The 17,274-nt window shown below is 44.1% G+C and overlaps 1 protein-coding gene across 2 annotated transcripts in view; it reads left to right on the top strand.

Annotated features, from left to right (window-relative positions):
* Window positions 1-17,274, top strand: part of SUFU (SUFU negative regulator of hedgehog signaling) — a 103,285-nt gene that overhangs the window by 59,018 nt on the left and 26,993 nt on the right. Inside the window, exons 5-8 of one of the 2 annotated variants that reach the window (XM_064144491.1) lie at window positions 2,025-2,110; window positions 4,173-4,245; window positions 9,489-9,645; window positions 12,896-13,007. In XM_064144491.1, the coding sequence (XP_064000561.1) occupies window positions 2,025-2,110; window positions 4,173-4,245; window positions 9,489-9,645; window positions 12,896-13,007 (428 nt within the window). The remainder of the gene's footprint in view (window positions 1-2,024; window positions 2,111-4,172; window positions 4,246-9,488; window positions 9,646-12,895; window positions 13,008-17,274) is intronic. The other variant, XM_064144492.1, reaches the window with a different exon arrangement.

Here is a 17,274-nt window from a genome sequence, read left to right as displayed (position 1 = left end):
CAAGCTTCATGTTGTTCCTGCTTTTACTTGGCTGTAGATGCAACATGTAAGGGGAAGCTCCATTACTACAGACCTGCACAAGGCAACTGCTGTGTAAAGGCTTTCCTAAACATTCTGCGGTGCCAAAAATCTATATATTATCAACAAGAAAGATACGAGTGTGAGATTGATTAGTGAAAGGTGAGTTGTGGATCCTGAAAGGAGAGTCAGAGAGCCAAGTTAAGTCAGGTAATTCCTGGCTGACTCCCCAGTTAGTGCTGCACTACTCTGCATCTCTTCTTTAGTGCCCAACTGTCCAGAATCAAAGGACAATGAGCTCTTGGCCTCTAATCTTCCATAACACACACAGCTGACTTGCTTTTTCCCTTTGTTTGGTGCTTGTTGTTATGGATTTATTTTGACTCATGAAAATAAATGACTGCAAAAAGAAAAGAATGAACACAAAATAATTTCCTGTTTAGAATCTTGTTGTTTGTGTGTAATTAGTGAGTGGAAGCCCAGGGAGGAGTGTTCCAGAGCAAGGGTGATTCAGGCTGTTCATGGAGGTATCCTGGGAGGTGGATGGAGATAAAGTGTATCTCCAGTGTTGTGTCCTGAGAAAGTGAGCTCTGCAAGGAGCAGGGGAGGTAGGGTGTGCAGAGCTGGGTACATGCTGACGTTAAATGTTTTCCACACAGATCTCTATCAGTGCAGATATTTGTCTGTGTGGCAAAGGCACACAATGCACTTCTGCTTCCTGATTTTCAGAACTTAGTTTTCAGCTTTCCTCTTTTCTGCTGAAACAGCAGTTCGCAGAATCACAGAATGTTAGGGGCTGGAAGGGACCTTGAAAGATCATCCAGTCCAACATCCCTGCCAGAGCAGGATCACCTATAGCAGCTCACACAGGAATGCGTCCCAGTGGGTCTTGAATATTTCCAAAGAGGGAGACTCCACAACTCCCCTGGACAGCCTGTTCAAGTATTCTGTCACCCTCACAGTGAAAAAATTCCTCTTCATGTTTACATGAAACTTCCTGTGCCTCAACTTCCACCCATTGCCCCATGTTCTGTCATTGGGCGTCACCAAGCAGTGCCTCCTGGCACTCACCCTTTACATGTTTATAAACATTGATGAGGTTACCTCTCAATCTCCTCTTCTCTAGGCTAAAGAGCCCCAGCTCCCTCAGTCTCCCCTCATAAGCTGAACAGATTTTGACCAAATATTAATTTCAATTGGAAAAGACAGAGAGTATCAGGGAAGAAAATAAAAGGCCATGGCTAAAACAATTTTTCATCCCAAAGAATTAATCATTGCGCTCAAAGGCACAAGCTAGCATTCGATACATCAGGAAGAGACTGCCCTCCTCTATCAGCTGAAAGGTATTTCACCTCTTCATTTGAAGCAGCTGATCTCAGCTGCTGTGAGAGAAACATCTGGTATTGCTCAGTGCAGCAGCTCCCATCCTGAAACACAAACACATCCTGTCTTATACAGGAAGGCAGTAGTCTGCCTACAGTGACGAGTGGATTATGCAGGGTGTAAGCAGCTTTACTTTATGCTGCCAGGTAAGACGTAACCTGTCAGCAAACTGAGTTGGTCAGGTATTTGTAAACACTAAAGCACTCCCTTGTGGCAGCAATTCCCTTGCTTGGTGGAGATTACTCTTGCAGTATTGCTTTTGCTTCTAGCACTCAGCTGACAGAGCAACATTTAGCATGTGCTCAGACCCTAACCTGTCCCATCTTGTGTGGACCAGATTGAAAAGTGAGAACAGAGTAGTGGGTCTTCAGTAAACCCTAATTTGTCACTAGGCCTTCCTCATAGTTAAGTTCACACATGCAAGATTAAATGTCGTATGGCCAGGGCACTTAACATGGGAAGTGCAGAATTCCTCTGTTTTCTCAGCCTCCTTGCTCATCTAGTTAAAGACATGGTCTTTCTCTGTATCTGCATTGTTTCATCCAGGGCCACGTGGTACATTTTCTCTATAGTTCTTGAACAATTCCCATCCAATTTGGGATCTCTCTTTTCATTTGTTCCAGATTGTTGGAGTTTGTACTGAGGAACTGCATGCGGCTCAGCAGTGGAATGGGCAAGGGATCCTAGAGCTGCTTCGAACTGTCCCAGTGTAAGTGCTCATCTAGCCCTTATGGGGAAGCATTTCTTTAGAGAAAAAAATCTCTTCACTTTTATTAACAATCTTTACCTTGTTGATGTAACTTGCTCAGTCGTGTGCTACAGCAAAAGATGGGAATTCAGTGCAAATCTGTTCTCACACACAGATGCTCAGATGGCAGATTAATGCATAAGGAAGTCCACATGTTCAGGGTGAAACAGAATGAATTCTTGAAAGCTTAATTTCCTTCCTCTTAGGCCTGCAGCATTTTCTCATTGGTTCTTCCTGAGAGTTGTGATAACTGTTCCAGGTGACCTTTCTGTGTAGTTTAAAGGGCGAGGGTCTGACTTAGAGTGTCTAGCAAAGTTGCCCTCCAACTGGCCTCACTTCTTGTTGGCCAGTTTGCAGCAGGAGGAGTATTCCTGCAAGTTCCTTATTATTTCTCACATGGCACAACAAAGATATTACTGAGTTAAGGAGATGAGGTTTAAATATTAAATGACAGGCTGATGCGTTATTTGCTGCACATTTCAGGTAAACTCTTTTGCCTTGCAGTTATTTTGTTTAAATACTTTTCCATTTAGTGGAAATTATTGCCATGTGATTGCAGCTCAGAAGATTTTTTTTGTTTTGGGATTGTTTTTTTTAAACAAAGTGGTTCTGAATATGTGTTTGGGCACGTGCTCTCTAGTGTCACAATGGCCTTTAATTGATTATTTAGCAGAGCCTCTGCTGCCAGACTTCTTAAACTGGTGCATAAAAGGGAAAAGTTCAAGTGCAGATAATTCATGCGAATGTCCTACAGTGAATTTGTCCAGCTGCAAGCTTTGTTTCTGGGAGCCCAAGACAATAAACCTTGCCTGCAGCTGCTTTGGCTCCTCTAAGTCAGTACAGATATAGCACCACTGTCCTGAGTCTGTTCTCATGTTGGGCTTTGGCTTTTGTGCTGTGGTACAAGCACCTTTCCAAGGATAAAATGAAGCCCAAATGTGCTTGATTCAAAGGCAAGGCTGCAAACTCCTAAGTCTCTGATGTGGAGTCAGGGTAAAAGTCTCTGGCATCCCAGTGAGGAACTGAAGCAGATCACACCTCTGTAGTTAATATCTTCCAAAGTGATGTGAGAAGAGTGACTGTTGATGCACTGATAAAGCCATATGATATTAACGTTTCCTGCTGCCGCTCCATGTGCTTTGGGAGACTGTAGCACAAACAAAGCCAGAGGAGGGGGCCTTTGACTGCAGTTAAAAAGTATCTCATGAAAAAAATGACAATTTCATGGCAATTCCAAAAGACTCCAGTTTTGACTTCAAATGAACAACATCACCTAAAGCTGACTTCCACTGTCAGCTCTTCACTATGACCCAAAGTAAAGGCTGTGAGTATTTCATCTTCATAGTAATCTGCTTTCTATTACCTTCTTTGGGAAATATATTGACCCTTCTAACTTTTCTTGCTAATGAAAACAAAGATTTCCTGAACCATCTTGACCATTCAATACCAACTGGGCAAAATGTCTGTTGTGAGGATATTATCAGAACAAGAGGCTTGTTGTGGTACTGAACACAACTGCCAATCTCAGCAAAAAGTGCAGTCCCATTGGGTCCTGCAGCATCTTTAGATATGTAATAGAGATACAAATCTTGACCTCACCTTTCTCAGACTGGCTACTCTGGACTTCTTAGGCCCAATTCAGTTATCTGTAAGATTAAAAGGCAGTTCAGGCTTGCATAAGTGGGTGAGCCCACACAGGAAATAGCTTTTGTCAGTCCTGGCTGCTTTGTAATCATAGAACGGTTTGGTTGGAAGGGATCTTAAAGATCACCTAGTGCCAATCCTCCTGCCATGGCTAGGGATGCTTTCCACTAAGCATAGTTGCTCAAGGCTTGATTAAACCTGGCTTTGAATGCCCTCAGGGGTGGAGGCAAGGCGCTAGATAGATAACAGGTAGATTGTGGAGGGTTTTCATTATCTGTTTAGGAAATGCTATGGGATGTATGCACAACATACATAGGCTTTTTAAAAACTGTCTCATGCTTCCATGGTTGGTTCATTACTTCTCTTTCTTTCACTACAGGGCTGGAGGCCCCTGGTTGATAACAGATATGCGAAGAGGAGAGACAATATTTGAGATTGACCCACATCTGCAAGTATGTCTTTAGTTTATAAAATGTCCTGTCTTTGGTAGTAGGCAAGGAGAACTGGTTTAATGGTGTAAAACAGTTGTACTATTTTCTCTGAAAGTGCTGTCACCTTCTCAATGTTTGCAGTAATCTTGGAAAAGTCTGAGAGACTCCCTTTGCCTTCTCAGGGATAGTTCAAGCCCCAGAGGCATGGTAGCTCTAGGAAAAAAATCGAGAAGGGAGACCAGAAAAACTCTTATATGATACAAATTGTCAAGATTTGGACTGCATATTTGAGAAAGGAGAAAGATAGGAAACTATAGAAGGACATAGAACGACACAAGATTTAGACATGATGTATCAGGAAGATCCTCCTTTGTTTTATATTCAAGAACAAAAAGATAGAACATGCAGAAAACTCAAAACCAGCTAAGTAATCTTTTTTCACAGAAAATGTGGCAGTGTAATTCTTTCCTGTAGATGCCACTCGAGGCCAAGTAGTTAGTGTGGTCTGAGAAATAATGGGAAGTCTCATGCACTTATTAATAGCCCATGCAGAAAGATAGATACTAAGCCTTCTTCAAAATTCACAGGATCACAGCATGTTAGGGGTTGGAAGGGACCTCCATGGATCGTCGAGTCCAAGCTCCCTGCCAGAGCAGGACCATAGAATCTAGTGTAGGTCATAGAAGAATGCATCAAGATAGGTCTTGAAAGACTCCAGAGGAGGAGACTCCACAACCTCTCTAGGGAGCCAATTCCAGTGCTCTGTGACCCTTACAGTAAAGAAGTTCTTCCTCATTTTGAGGTGGAACTTCCTGTGCTGTAGTTTATACCCATTGCCCCTTGTCCTATCACACAGCAGAGCTGAGCAGAGCCTGTTCCCTCTCTCTTGACCCCCAGCCCTCAGATATTTATAAACATTGATTAGATCCCCTCTAAGTCTTCTTTTCACCAGACCAAAAAGGCCCAGGTCCCTCAGCCTCTCCTCATAGAGCAGTGTTCCAGACCCTTAATCATCTCCATGGCCTTCTGTTGGACTCTCTTGAGTATATCCCTGTCCCTCCTGAACTGGGGAGCCAAAAACTGAACACAGTGTTCCAGGGAGATCTCACCAGGGCAGAGAAGAAGGGGAAGAGAACCTCCCTCTATCTGCTGGCCACACTCCTCTTAATGCACCCCAGGATCCCATTGGCCTTCCTGGTCACAAAGGCACACTGCTGTCCCATGGATAGCTGCTTGTCCCCCAACAGTCCTAGGTCCTTCTCTACAAGTTCAAGTTAAATCTCTGAGTTTTAAACATGAGAATAGAACCTGCATGGAGGGGTTACCACCCTCTCCACTACTGCTGCATTTGGGAGATATAGTTCTGCATGCCTTCAACAGAGTTACAGTACTGGAGTAGCTGAGTTCCAGACAAATCCAGTGGGGTGCTGACCTTGTTTCAGTGCATCACTGAGTACTTGCCTTGAGCAGAGAACTTAGGGCTTAGCCTGACAGGACACGTGCATATGTGCACGTTTTGTGCAAGCTGTTGCATTTGCTCATGATCTGAGTGTCTGCATCTGATTACCTCAGTTGCCTCACAGAGTCTTTTATTTTGTAAACTTAAGAACAAATTCTGCTTTTACTGTTGTTGTTTTTTATTAATTCATTCATCTAAAATAATCCCAGTCTGAGAGACACAAAAACACCCCACAGTCTGGGAGCTAATACAGCTACAAATCCTGTAAAGTCTTTAGGCTACTCAGAATTTTGCCCTCTTCCCCTCCTGGAGGGAGTTTCTGTTCCCTGCTCACTGGTGATTCGTAGTGATAACAACATTTTCTTCAATTTACTGTAAATGAAAAGTAGCTTAGGAATCTGAGTCAGCCGAGGCAAGTTAAGGCAAATAAAAGAGTACCTCTGCCTCACCACTGTGTCCTGCCACTGTCTGTGGTCTTTCCGGACTTCCTCACAGCACAGACATTCCTGTTTCTGTTCTTTCTTGCCCATGCAGTAGTGTGGATGTGCCAGGTGTCTCTGTGCCTCCTTGCTTGCTCTGCTGCTGCTGCGGCCCCTGGGGATTCACACGGTAAAACTTGTGGCAGTGAGTCCCGCAAAGAGCCTTTGCTGAGCACAGGGAGCTGGTCTGTTCTGGGCTGCATTCAGCCACATCGTGCACCTCCTGCTGTAATTAGTGGGGAAAGGACCAACTGTCATTTTCTTGGTAATGGTAGAGGAAGTGTGAGCAGTGGAAGGCAGCAGTGGAAGATAGGTGGAGGGGAGGGAGCCGGCTTAGAAAATGGACAACTTTTTTGGGAGCAGGCAAGCATGTTGCCTGCTCAGGAAGCAGGCAGAGCTTGTTTTGAGGCTGCATTGTTTCTTGTTGGAATTGGTTGAGGCCTAAACCCAGCCCTGGCAGCAGCAGCTGTACTTTCTATTCGAAGTTGTTGCGAATGCATCTCAACTAAGATGTCATCCCAGGATGTCGGCAATTAACGCTGTGGCAACGCTGACTGTTTTCTGTTCAGCCAACCTTCCCTGTAGGCCATTCAGATTTCCCTGGCAGCACAGCCAAACAATCTCCATTGGTCCCCAGCTCTGCACAGATACCCAGTGCTTTGCTTCTGTTTTAGCAGATATCTCAGAAGAGAAAAAAGCTGATTTGAATTTCCTGAGTTGTGGTTGCCATTCCACGGGTCACACTGCAGTGCTCTGGCTTGGTTAAAAAGGGATCAATGACTTATAAGAGCCTCAGAGCATCCCTCCCACATGCTGAGAGGAAAATGGGACAGAAACATCCTTTCTTTGAGGAAGGAAAAAGCTGAACCTTATTTGCCCTGGGCTCCTTCAACCTTCTGCTCAGGCTGCCCTTTTGAGGGAAGAACAGCCTCGTGGCCCAAGCACATATTTGCTGGCTAAAGATGGGGTAGAACTGTGCAGTGCTCCAGTTAAGAGTCTATACTAATTAAGGAATTCGGGGAGTTGTTTGTTTGGGTGTTTTTGTGCCTTCAGCATCACTACTTGCAAGCATTACAACACAGGCATGCAAATTCCACTGCCTTAGGCCATCTAGTTTCCATCAGCACCCCCTTGATCTCCACGGGATTCCAACAGAGCAACAGTTCTTCCCCTGAGGAAGTGCTCTGCAAACCAGCTGAGAGGCAGATGATGAGTCCCTTTCCCCCTCCCCAAGGCTCTGCACACTGTCTGGAGGCCCAAACTGTGGCTATGAGTGGAGGCCTTGGCTCCAGGGGTGGAGGAGCCATCCCCCCAGAACATCCACCTAATGCTGTCGTCAAGACCCTCTGCAGTCCTCAAGGCCCTCTGGGTTCTTCTGCTCCTTAGTCAAGGGCAAATTTGCTGGCTCTCCCATGCTTCCCTCATTACTGGAATGAAAAATAACTGTGCTGACAAGTTAAACCTCCCCATACCATCTGATCTGGGTCCTCACAGAATGCTGCAGAGGACTCCCAAAGGAGCCACGTGCTAAATCTCACTCTGAGCATTGTTTGCATGGGTAGGATCGGATGTGTTTTTATTTCTTTTTCCACAACTTCTATTTCTGGGTGAAACAACTAAGTTTATGTTTAGGATATAACAAAAGAATATCCCAGCAGAGTCATTATTTCTCAAATGTTTCCATTACAGTTTCATAGAAGCCAGTTTCTCTTGATGCTAGAGGAAGATCCTGACAAGGAATAGTCATTTGGGGAGACAGAATGAAGACAGTCTTATGAATGCTTATATTTGTCAGGACTGCTCTGGTCCTGCCCTAGCCACAGGCTTCTTCCTCCATTCTTGGGCCAAAGAGCCAGTTTAGGGAGGCAATGCAGCTGGAAAAAAAATGAAAAAGGAGTTGACTCAAGGGAAGGGGTAGGAGCACACAGACGAGGGCAGGACTGCAGCCACTCTGAGTTGCATCAGCTTCAGCTACTGTGCAATCACAGCCCAAACACTTGTGCTTATCAAATCCTCCCTCTCCTGAGAACAGGCAATGCTGTGAGCACACAGCTGGGCAAGGGGAGGAACATGTGGGCTTTAGTCTGGAAACTGCTTCTTAGGGAACAGATTTTGCAAAGTGCTGGATGCTCCCACAGTCTCTCCACTCCACTGGCAATGTCAGACTGGAGGGTAGTAATAACTGCTGCTGTAGTAAGAATCTGCTGCCATTGTCCTAAGGCAGCTCAGCTCTGCACTTTCCTCAAATCTTCAAAGTTTCTCTCCAGAAACGGTGAGACTTTTAACCTGTTCTGAGGTGATCCAGATGAAATCTTGCAGGTGCTGCTAAGCTGTACCAGAAGTGACACCCCCTCAGAGGAGGATAAAAAGAGCCCAGAGCCCAGCTGATTCCATGCCAGAGAGGCAACAGCAGTAAGAGAGAGGTTCCTTGGTGTAGCTCAGCCCTGAGTCTGTTCAGCTCAACATTACCCTCTTGTGGGACCTAAGTGGAAATTCAGACTTATGCCAGTTCTCTAGTACATAGGTGTCCTGTGAAGCTTTAGCTTGGGGCAATCTTGCTGGCAACAGATGCTCTTGTCCTTGAGAGAATACATGGTGTCTGAGAGCATCCAGCTACTCGTGACTGATGTGCGACACCTCCTGAGTCCCGGATGCTGACTATGTGCTCGTAAAGTCCAGCTTGCAAGGGAGAGAGTTTGTGTGTTTTGCTGATAGAGTTTTGTGAAAAGACCTGTGCCTCTTCACATGTTTATCCTTTAGTAAACATACCATCACACTGAAAGCAGTGATTGTATGGGCAGTTTGTGAATGGTGAGTCTCTCTGTTAGCTCTTTTCATCCTGGAACTCCCTGAAAAGCTCGGAAGGAGAACTTAAGTGTAGGTATTCAGGGTTTCATTATCATTGATTTATGACAAGTAGACTGCCAAACTGCTTCATACAGGAAAGTACTATGTCATAAATAGTTTGAGTTGGTGTGAACCAGAGCTAACATTGAAAGAAGCAACCATGCAGTACCTCAGACCTTTGATTTCCACCTCTTTTTCATAGAATCATAGAATCTGCCAAGGCCACATAGTGAAACAGTGGGTTCAGACCAACCTGACATGGAAAATGTTTATTCTGGTTCAGACCAGCTCCTTGATTTGGCTCAGTGTGCAGTCACTGTTAGCTGATACATCCAAGCTTATGAGCCAGAATGTGGAAACTGACTGCAAAGGGGAGATAGATATACAAGAACTGCTGAAGGCTGGATTGAGCCAAGGTGGGTTGCAGCTCAGGCTCAAGCCACACACAAAAAAGTCTTGGGATTTTGGATCTTTTCAAGCAGGAGAGAGTTGACAAAGGGATTGAGACAGATGGCTCAAACCTGAGTGGAGTAAGTGCCAAATGTGCCTGGGATGACCTCAGCCGGCCGCCAGAGGATGATGAAGACAGCAGGAGCATTTGCATTGGGACCCAGCCGCGGCGACTCTCCGGGAAAGGTAAAAGGTCCTGGGCCTAGTCATTGCCATGGTTTTTTGCTTTGCTTTCTGATGGATCTGAGCAATGGACTAAGGCATGCAGCATTTAGGGTTCATAACAAACACCACAGTCGCTGGAGGGCTCAGCATGTCTCAGGAGAGCAAAATCAGTTTTGCTGTGGCCTCTCCAAGAAAGGCAGAAGGGGAGGAAAAGAGATCTTTGTGTTGTTTCGTCTGAATGTTTCTTTCAGGTCTCAGGCTGTTTCTGTCTAAATGCACAAAGTTAAACTGAGTGCTGAGTTAAACCAAGACTATAAACTGCAAAGTGAAGCAACTGCATGCTCTCAGACTTTGTTTCCTTTTTAATCACTGAACTCAAGTGATTCTTGCAAATGGAGAACTCTGGAAAGAAGAAAAAGAATACAGTGCAGTTCCCCTTTGCAGTGAACTACCATCTCAGGGTACAGATGTCACAGCCATTACACATGCTTCAGATGATGTGTGTTATCTTTCAAATGGGTGAAGCAAGATAAAATTTGAGAGCTTGAGATTTCATGGAATTGATGATGGTTTCCACAGGAATGGTATCTTATGAAGTCCATAGTAAAAAAATAAATTTACAGTATCACAGTATCACCAAGGTTGGAAGAGACCTCATAGATCACCGAGTCCAACCCTCTACCACAGAGCTCAAGGCTAGACCATGGCACCAAGTGCCACGTCCAGTCTTGCCTTGAACAGCTCCAGGGACGGCGACCCCACCACCTCCCCAGGCAGCCCATTCCAGAATCCAATCACTCAGTGAAGAACTTTCTCCTCACCTCAAGCCTAAATTTCCCCTGGCGTAGCTTGAGGCTGTGTCCTCTTGTACTGGTGCTGGCTGCCTGAGAGAAGAGAGCAACCTCCTCCTGGCTACAACCTCCCCTCAGGTAGTTGTAAACAGCGATAAGGTCAGCCCTGAGCCTCCTCTTCTCCAGGCTAAACAATCCCAATTTAAACATATATAGGATTCCTTCTGGCTTCTGTGCAAACATTTTGAACTGTCCTCAGCTTTGCAAGTGAAAAGCCCAAGACATGTAGGCATAGGGATATTTGTATATCACTCAAAAGATTTTAAAGTTATTTGGTTTGGTTTGGTTTTTTTTCTTTCTACTCAATTTCCACGTCTATCAAAAAGATAGATATATTCTAAGAAATACAGGAAAGCATCCTCTTAAAGTATGTGGGCATTAGACATTATAAAAAGTTGAAAAAGTAAAAAGACTGCATCTGGACTGCATCATTGTAGTGGTTTAAAACTAACCCTCTAGCCTAGTTATAAATTATAAACAAGGAATAAGAAAATTCCAGAGACTCTGAATAGAACAAATAGTCAAAAGTAAATAAAATAAGGTGTTGGATACAAAAGAAAAGTAGTAGATAGGTCTATATCATTCCATTGGATGTTAATTAGTATATCACAGTATCACCAAGGTTGGAAGAGACCTCATAGATCATCAAGTCCAACCCTTTACCACAGAGCTCAAGGCTAGACCATGGCACCAAGTGCCACGTCCAATCCTGCCTTGAACAGCTCCAGGGACAGCGACTCCACCACCTCCCCGGGCAGCCCCTTCCAGTATCCAGTGACTCTCTCAGTGAAGAGATTTGCACTGAATTCCCATCTTTTGCTGTAGCACACGATCAAGCAAGTTGCATCGACAAGGTGCTGCACAAACTGTTCTTCCCTCCCTTTTCTCTTCTTTGCTGTGACTGCTGCTGGCTAGTCCCTATACATGACTTTGCTGACTTTGGCTGAGACTCTTGTTTTGGCTAAGTAGATAGCAGCAGTGGGGCTTTTCTGACTTCTCTCTGGGACAGAGAGCTTTTCCCTTGTTCAGAGTGGTGGGGGCAGAATTCAAGGGGGTCTTTATGTTATTTCTGAATTGTAAATAATTGCAAATACATGTAAATATATTTTGTACATATGCATTGTATTTTATGCTTTTAGATCTTAGCTTTCTTGTAAATAGAACTTCATTTTGCTTCCAAATCTTCTGAGCTAGTCTAGTGGTTTTATTTTGGGGTTAATTTCAACCCACCACAATAATTCACAGTTTGTTTTCAAATGTGATCCTGAGGCTAAAGTTTACCCTGCACAAAATGCTTTTCTTGTGTGAATCTTGTTGCAACTTAACATATTTGCAAAGCCAATTGCAAAAACTCGGGGACTTCCTTACACTTGTTTGGTACAAGAACAAATTCACAGTATCACAGTATCACCAAGGTTAGAAGAGACCTCATAGATCATCAAGTCCAACCCTTTACCACAGAGCTCAAGGCTAGACCATGGCACCAAGTGCCACGTCCAATCCTGCCTTGAACAGCCCCAGGGATGGCGACTCCACCACCTCCCCGGGCAGCCCATTCCAGTGTCCAATGACTCTCTCAGTGAAGAACTTTCTCCTCACCTCAAGCCTAAATTTCCCCTGGCGTAGCTTGAGGCTGTGTCTTCTCATTCTGGTGCTGGCTGCCTGAGAGAAGAGAGCAACCTCCTCCTGGCTACAACCACCCCTCAGGTGGTTGTAGACAGCAATAAGGTCACCCCTGAGCCTCCTCTTCTCCAGGCTAAACAATCCCAGCTCCCTCAGCCTCTCCTTATAGGGCTTGTGCTCGAGGCCTCTCACCAGCCTCGTCGCCCTTCTCTGGACACGCTCAAGCATCTCAATGTCCCTCCTAAACTGGGGGGCCCAGAACTGAACACAGTGCTCAAGGTGTGGTCTAACCAGTGCAGAGTACAGGGGCAGAATGACCTCCCTGATCCTGCTGACCACACCATTCCTGATACAGGCCAGGATGCCACTGGCTCTCTTGGCCACTGTTCTTGTTATGCCTATTGAGAAAAATTACTTCCAGTGCAAAAGTTGGAAGTGTCAGGAGGTTCTGTGAGAGCTGCAGAAACAGCAAAGGTATCCTTTATGAAAGGATACCAAACTACTCAGATTTTTTTTCTTCAGGAGGGCTCAGAACCAAAGGTTCCAGTTCTCATGCCTTGCATAGCATCACAGCCTGTACCAAGATAATTCAAGTTGACTTTGAAAAGTGAAGGTGCAGGAAGAGCTATTAAGAACTCACCCTTTGCATCTCCATTTCTTTCTGAAGTGGAAGAGTTTAGATGAAGCACACCATTGAAATAAACCTTTGGGGGAAAAAAAAGCTGACATCTCCTTGTGTCTGTGACATCTCCTTGTGTCTGGGGACTCTAAATCATGGCAATTTTTTTTCTTTGCAGATACAGAGCAAATCAGGGAGACTTTGCGGAGAGGGCTTGAGATTAACAGCAAACCTGTTCTACCTCCAATAAATGCGCAAAGACAGAACGGGTTGAACCATGATCGAGCACCGTAAGTTTCATAGTGAATGATGGGAACCTAAGCTCACCTTGGAAAACAGAGTTAAAGCTTGGTGGGAAAAGACTTGGCAAGAGGAAAGGAAAGGAAAGCCAGCAGCATACTTGTAAAATGAAGCATAGAAGGAGAAGAGTTACTCAGCTTGTGTTAATGGGTTAATACTCCGGAGGGTGTATTTTGAGAGAGGTTTTAAACAAACCTTGCTAAAGCAGGGTGGCTCTCACTATGTTCTGTAAGACCTGCTCCTCAGGGTGTGCAGTGTTGAAATGCTCAGACTGGACTGAACATTATAAAATGTTCTGTGGCAAACAGTGGTATGGTATGCAAAGATCTAAGGTGGCATAGATGAGTATTTGCAGGTATTTTTTGCCTGAGCACTCTGTTTCCAAGCTCATAATTCCAAACATTTTACTTAAAACTATGTACTAATACCACCCTGGTCTCTAATAGACTAACAGATGATATAAGTGGGACTAGATGAGCCTGTGGATTTCTTCTCATTTGTAATTTCTGACTTCAGTAAATTTGTAGGAAATTACCTGTGGTTTCAAGCCATCTGCAGTATCTGCACTTCCATATTTTTGGGTTTCTCCCATTTCCCTTCTAGGCTTATTTCAGTTGCTAGTTAAATGTCTTCCCATCAATTTTAATGTTTTCACCTAAATAATAGAGAAAGCATGCATCTTTGCTGCACTCTTTTATCTTGGTATTTCCTTTGGTTTCCTAGTCTCTGAACATTTGTGCTTTCTTTTTCCAAGAGTAAAGATCATGAAATCAACTCTTTACTGTAGTGCCAGGCAGGGACAGCATCCTGCTCTGTTCAGTTCCTGTTTCTTTCTTAACTCAAGCATTTAATATGAAAAAATATTCCTAATATTTGGTCCTTTCTTATTCCATTTTGTGCCTGCCCTTCTGATTTGCCTTGCTTACAAATCTTTCTGAGTTGCCCAATCCCTTGGGGGAAATATGATGTCAGTTGCTAATGTTGTAGCAATGTAAGATATAGCAATATAAGATATTGATACTTATAAAAAAAAAATATCTCAAGTGGCTTTGTTGTTGCTTCAGCAATGATGTTACTTTTGCTATAAAGTAGTTTTATGGAGCCAGATTCTGACCTGAGTCAGATTTCAAGTGGTACTTCCCTGTCTGAAATCTGGTCCCATTGGTTGGTCCTATTTGCCCTGCTGAAAAACTAAATTATACTATCTGATCTGCACAAATCACACTCAGCCTTGGAAGGCTCAAAAATATTGAGCTGGATTTCTCACATATGTTTGGCTCCTGCAGGAATCCACATGTCCAGGGAAGTCACAGTGGTTGGGGATGACCAGAAACATTTGAGGTCAGGGAGGCAGCTGATGGGTAAGCCTTAAATCTGGAAGGCTGCTGCGGTTCAGATAAGAGAGCTTTACGTTGCTCAGGATAAGGTAAACAGAGATATGCTCAAGACAGAGCGGTGAAAGGTGAACAGAGGTCTGAGATGAAGCACACAAATATTTACCTGGGTTTTTAACTGTTCGGAGACAGAGGAAGGCAGGTCAAATTCAGATCCTTATATCCATTCCAGAGTACTCTTACCTGTAGCAGCTGCATACCCACCCTATCTGAAGTGTGAGTGGTAGGAATGGCTGGTTCACAATGTTTGTGATCAATACATTTCTCTGAGGTCTATGGTTACCTCTATGGGAAACTGATAGCAAGCCTGTTTGTCCATAACAGCAATTCAGGTGAGGAAAGAGAGCTCGCAACAGAGTTGCTTGCCAGTGGTTACTCTGGTGATAGTATCAGAGAGATAGAGGACATCTCTGCAACTTAAAACAGCAGTGTCTACTAGTACCTTCTTCACCTTACTGACTACTTCAAGAGGAGTTTGGAAAAGGTCTTTGTCTACTTGTGCTGTGACTTCTTTGTATCCTGTAGCAGGTATAATGAGACTTGTTCAGTGCATTGACTGTAGAGGGGTGATTTGTGCTGGAAAGCAGTGTTTACTCACAACTATAACTAACTGGTCTTAAATCAGACCCGATGATTCCTCTTCCTGTGACTAAAACTTATCAGGCAACATATTTTCCAGCACAGTGTGGAGAAGAGGAACATTTTATTAGGTCTCAGCCATTCTTAACACACTGTCTCAGCATGTCTTAGATACTTGAGCAGAGTTGCTCAATGTATTATTAGTATGTGGAGCATAACCTGGAGACTCATCTCCAGCTGCTGCAGAGGGAATTAACTTAGGAGTTCAGCTTTTGCGTGTTTGTAATGTGTCTGCATCCATGTTACCTACACAGGCACCTGCAGTGGCAAAGGCTGAGCAGACACAAAACCCTTTGCAGATATAGTAAGTTCATAACATTTACAAGCACCTGATAGACAACTCTCAACATAGATCGAGTCCTTCTGGCACGATTTTTGAGCCTACTAGGGCTAGGAACTCAGTTCTCTTCACTCCAAATCTTGAAGCTCTATTGAGCTTCAGTTCTGAATCTATAAAGTGGGATTAATAACTCAGTGTCATCTTTTTGAGGCACCACAAGGATAAATATGTTAACGATTACGAGGTGCTGGCTGATGGGAAGCAGGCTTATGTGTAATCATATCCTGCACTGTACACACCAGACCACAAAGTATCAAACTCGAGGTTTGTTGCAAAGGTCCTGTGAATAACTGGTGCATTAGAGGCTCCTTGGGAACTTGACAGGAAGAAGTAGTTTCAAATCTGCCTTCCATAGAGAGCACTGCAGAACCCCAGGCTGTCAAATTTGCACCCAGCTGACATTAGGATGTTGAAGTCTGACGTGGACTCTAATGGCTTTGTGCAAAGAGGTCTGTGCTGCTTATTTATCGTGGATTTGCAGCCACCAACTGCTTTTCTGCTAGCTTGCTTTTCTGTCTTTTATCCTAACCCTGCCACCCACACACGATAATCTATCAGGGTTTAAAGCAGACAACCTGCTCTGCATTCAGCCACGCAAAGCAGTGTCAGAAATGCTCCAAGTTTCAAATAAGTATAAAATGTGGAGGATCCAGATTCCACACACATTTCCCTCTCTCTGCATAGTTAGAGTTTCCAGTGCTCATGCAAAAGCCTCACATTGTTTGGTCATGGTGCTTGATTCGGTGTTCTGGCTCCAGCAAAGCACATACTTACATGTTAAGCGTGTATTTTACCAGTTGTTCACTGTCCCAGACTCCTAAAAAAAAAGTTTATTTGAGACAAAGCTGGTTTCTGTCAAAACCCTGTTGGGCAGCTGTAGTACTTTGATTCATTAGTGTTATTACTGTCAACTGTGCAGCCCTTTTTCTCCTAAGGATATGAATAAAAGCACTCTTAATGCTTGAAACTGCATCGGACATCTGTTTCCAGAATGACTGTTAGCTTAGTTCATAAGCAGCCATTAAATCAGTTCATACACATTAAACAAAAGAACATGTAAATTAATCTTTGGAAACATAACTAATCATTTTGACCATAGGTAACATAATACTCTTGATTACTGTTTGGAAAGATGAGGCATATGTGAATACACATGTACTTCACAGTGGCACATTATTTATTTCTTGGGAGCCATCAGCTCAGACAGAAATGCAATGCTCTCAGTCTCCTGGTTCTGGTGAGCTGCTGCCCATAGGGAATGTTCAGATGTCAGACTAAACGCCACTGCTGTTAAGAACTCGGTGAGATAGAAGCTCCAGATGTCAAAGTTCAGTGACACTTGTGGAGTCTTGATTCGTTTGCTGTTAATCTCTTGATGTAATAGTTCTGAGGCCAAGACTTTAATTGTCCCTGACAATTAGCTCTGTGCTCTCCTGTGAGGTAGGTGAGTAGTATCTCCACTGTACAGATGAGGACAGAGAAGTTAATTTGCCACAGCTGCAGTGAGAGCCAGGGTTGGGATAGGGGAATTCTTGACCTTTTCCACCCCTCGAGGGTCCCCTTGATCATGCCGTGTTGCTGAAAGTGGTGTTTTTCTGCTCCCATGAGCTGAAGCATGGAGCAGAAACCTAAAGGTAGCGTGCTGCATTACTGGACATGTTGAGGCTACAATTAGCAGTAATTGCTACATTTTATTGTGCAGGGACTCTAATGCCTGTGCACAATGTCCAGTGTCTGAATGTGAGGCTGGAGTGGTGGAAAAAGGTTGCCTAAGGCTGTATTACTTTTGCTGTTTATCCCTCTCCCCCTTCCCAAGTAGGATAAAGAGGTGTGGTTTAGCATGCCTGATTCCCATATATCTGTCTGGGATTTCCCAGATAATTG

The sequence above is a fragment of the Pogoniulus pusillus genome, chromosome 6 (genome assembly GCF_015220805.1).
Source record: "Pogoniulus pusillus isolate bPogPus1 chromosome 6, bPogPus1.pri, whole genome shotgun sequence".
Taxonomy (NCBI): domain Eukaryota; kingdom Metazoa; phylum Chordata; class Aves; order Piciformes; family Lybiidae; genus Pogoniulus; species Pogoniulus pusillus.
Note: the sequence above shows the minus strand (reverse complement) of the source record. Positions and strands in the feature narration are given on the sequence as shown.